Consider the following 3,859-nt stretch of genomic DNA (forward strand, 5'->3'; position numbering starts at 1 on the left):
GAACTCCATCATAATCACTATAATTTCATACTTACTTACTTACTTACGCCTGTTACTCCTCGTGAAGGAGCATAGGCCGCTCACCAGCATTCTCCATCCAACCCTTTCCAGCTCCTTCCAGTTGTTATTCATCTTTTTCATATCTGCTTCTGTTATCCGACGTAATGTGTTCATTGGCCTTCCTCTTTTTCGCTTCCCTTCAGGATTCCAAGTTAGGGCTTGTCTCGTGATGCAGTTTGACGATTTGCGTAATGTATGTCCTATCCATTTCCAACGTCTTTTCCTAATTTCTTCTTCAGCTGGAGGCTGATTTTTTTCTCTCCCACAAAAGGCTGTTGCTGATGGTATCCGGCCAATGGATGTTGAGTATCTTGCGAAGGCAGCTATTTATAAATACTTTTACCTTCTTGATAGTGGTTGTTGTAGTTCTCCAAGTTTCAGCTCCATGCAGTAGAACTGCCTTGACGTTGGTATTGAAGATTTTCATACATGGATGACAGAAAACAAGAAAACCTTCTGTCAAACTACCACACTACTAATAAACAATCAGTAGTATGAAATTTTGAGAGAATATTTTACTCAACGAAATCAATTCATGATTGGTATCATTTATGATTGATTTAGATGTTTGTCTTTTAATTTTTTTTAGTGGAGCCCTTTATTTTGTCGTCAGTTAGATCGGGAGATGGTTTTCGACGGGCTCTCCACTTCAGTGGCCCAGGATCTGACTCCAAGGACATTGTAATGATGATTGTTTTTTAAATTTATATGTCGCTTATTCTTGTATATAATCATCGACTTAAATCGCGTTAGTCAATAACGGAATTAAATGAGTCAGATATCGAGGATGGACTTTTGAATACACATATTTTGTATATAAAGCGAATGGAACAGAACAAAGAGAAAAGACGCAGAGTGGAGATGGCTAGTAAGTCAACACCCCTTTAACCAAGAGATAATCAATATTTATAATCACACAAAAATAAGTTACGGACATATGATGAATAGGATAAGAAATGTACACACAGATATGCGGTCATATAAAAACGGTCAAGATTGGTAAGCGAATAATTAACACGGTAAAAATAAGACTCAAGTACAATGAGTAGATTGGCCTGTCCGAAAGCCAGAATAAGGAATATGGGGGCCTGACATGTCAAGCGACACTACAATGTTATCTATAAATCCGTATGAAACTTTATTATACAAACACTAAAATGTCTATTCATACAAGAATAAATGATTGGATTCAATGCAGAATTAATGAAATACATGTAAAATAGTATACGTCTTACTTGAATAGTCCAATGTGGTTTATCTTTTAAAAGAACTACTTGTCTTTTTTGTATTGGCATTGTTGTATAAACAAGATATGGTGTATAAGATATAATGAAATTTGCTGCAACTAATGCTAATGTTTGAGCTGTACGAACATGTGGTTTACGTCTACGTTCTAGATTAGCTGCTGACAATTCAGTTCTTGATAATTGAGGATTATTTATTTCTATAGTACACTGGGTTTTCTTATTGCCAAGTAGCTTTGAACAATGTGACTCTTCATTATCTTTATCAGTATTATTGTCATTGAATAGTTTATCTTTAGGAATTGAACACTGACTAGTTTTAATCAATCCATTGTTATTATCTCTTTCACATAAACACACACAACTTATTCTGTCTAAATTAGATGTGACAAAACTTGTCGATGTTGTCATATCTGTTAGGGGTTGATGAATTCCCAAAGTTTGTTGTTTTAGATATGGCTGAGGTAATGATAAACTAGACAAGTGTTCAAAGCAACTCTGTCCATATTGTTGACGGTCCTGAAGTTCCAATTGTTGTCTTTCTTCATCTTCAAAGACACTAGAATTTTGTTTATCTCCTTGTTCATTTTGTAAATTATTTGATTCTTTTAACTGTTTACGAAATGATATTCGTTTTTTAATTGAATTCCATTTGGATTCATTTATATCACCTGAAGAATTCGGTGTAGCATGTATACGTACCCATTTGCCTTTCATTTTTGGATTACCATATTTCTCATACATAAATGATTCATGCCTCCAGACAAATAGAAAGATCAGAGCATATACACCAGCTGTTCCAAGAAATAATACTAAAAATAACAGGAGTACACAAATTTGATGATACCAGTATAACTGATCATTAATGTATGTGTCATCTATATCGCATCGTTTGGAAACACGTAATTGATTAAGCCATTCTTCATTTTATGTTGTGAACAAGTAAACAAGAAACCCTGACAAACTACAGAAGCTATTTTTCTTCGGGACGTTATTTCATTTTATGCAAAGCTTGTAAAACTGTAACATTTATTTTTGTCCCTATTTTATTTTACAGAACATGAGCCTTCGTTCGATGAATGATTCATTGTCATACCCTTTTTTGTTCCGAAGCTATTGTAATTTAAACATAATATTTTGCACCCTATTATCTACTCCCCAGCTTTGGACATAACTGTATTTTTCCTAGTTATTGTACGTTGTGGTCTGGTTATTCACTTATTTATTCATGTACCTTTTTACACTAATCCGGGAATAGATCGAATAGTGTTCCAGTTGTTTTGTCTTCTCTCATCCTCGTGCTTGTCAGCCAGTCAGGTGATAGAATAGTTTTCTTCTCTCTACCCCACTACGAACTCACACGTACTAGCCTTAAGCTTGGGTCGGTCAACTTATCGCGCCAAGGTCTTAATCTGGATTAGATAAGTATCCTTAGCATCAAAAGTGGGTAGACAGACCAAAGGACATAACATTTTCCATAGTGGATAATCCATATTTCAATGTATTTAAATCTAATAATTCATCACGTTCTTTAAATAAATCAATTGCACGAACATGTAATCCCATTGGTATAGCACATAATAAACCAATGCAAAATATAATGACTAATGATAATACAATATGTGTACGTTGCATTTGTATACCAGGAATGAAACAGATTAATAAAAATCTTTCCATTGCTATCAACATTAATATACATGCTGAAACAGGTACAACAAATCCTTTCATTGTTAAATGTGCACGACATATCCAATCAGTTGTATCCCCTGTCCAAATATCTAAATATAATGTACATGGAATTACAATAAGACAAATAAATAAATCATTACAAGCCAATAATAGAATAAATAAGCCAGAAATAATACCTTGTTTAACTTGTTTTGTAAATGCCCATACAACAAGACTATTACCTATTGTTCCAATCATAGAAATAATAATAAGTAATATAGTTGAAGTAATAATACTCGGTAAATAAATTTCAACTGGTTCCGTTGTAAAATGTGTTAAAACTTTATTGTTCATAGGAAAAAATAATGAATGATTCACTTGTATCCTTCCTAATGAACTATTATAATTGAACATTGTCTATCTAGATCCTTCCAAAAGAAAATAGATACTTTACATTCATGAAACAATTGAATAGTATTCGTTCATATATATATATATAGATAGATAGATAGAGAGTAATATTATGAAATGACAATGTTCGTTGTAATCCATAATAATCTAAAAGATTTTCTATGTTAAGTGATATAATTCTTTCTTTTGTATAAATCAAAAAAATTTGAAAAAATTCTTCGATTTCTTCAAAGAATTTCAGCAAATGAATATCTTGAAATTTGATTGGTTATTCATTAAGAATAATTTGATTGGTTGTTTGTGAAGATTAATTTGATTGGTTAAAATAAATAATGGAGAAGGATCAATCAAAATTATTCAATGTATATAAAGAGAAATTACTGTATGGATCAAGTGAATTGATCAGGTGTAACAAGATTTGGATATTGATTTCTATTGATTTTCGATTGTATATTATTATTTTATTTATTGACTTA

The 3,859-nt window shown here is 32.2% G+C and overlaps 1 protein-coding gene across 1 annotated transcript; it reads right to left on the bottom strand.

Annotated features, from left to right (window-relative positions):
* Positions 1-2,774: 2,774 nt before the first annotated feature.
* MS3_00000013 (uncharacterized protein) lies at positions 2,775-3,445 on the bottom strand (the record flags this gene model as incomplete). Its single annotated transcript, XM_051207952.1, has 1 exon — positions 2,775-3,445. A coding segment is annotated over exon 1 (612 nt), but the record flags the coding sequence as incomplete, so codon positions are not given.
* Between the last annotated feature and the right edge of the window lie 414 nt (positions 3,446-3,859).

The sequence above is a fragment of the Schistosoma haematobium genome, chromosome 3, assembly GCF_000699445.3.
Source record: "Schistosoma haematobium chromosome 3, whole genome shotgun sequence".
In the NCBI taxonomy this organism is placed as follows: Eukaryota; Metazoa; Platyhelminthes; class Trematoda; order Strigeidida; family Schistosomatidae; genus Schistosoma; species Schistosoma haematobium.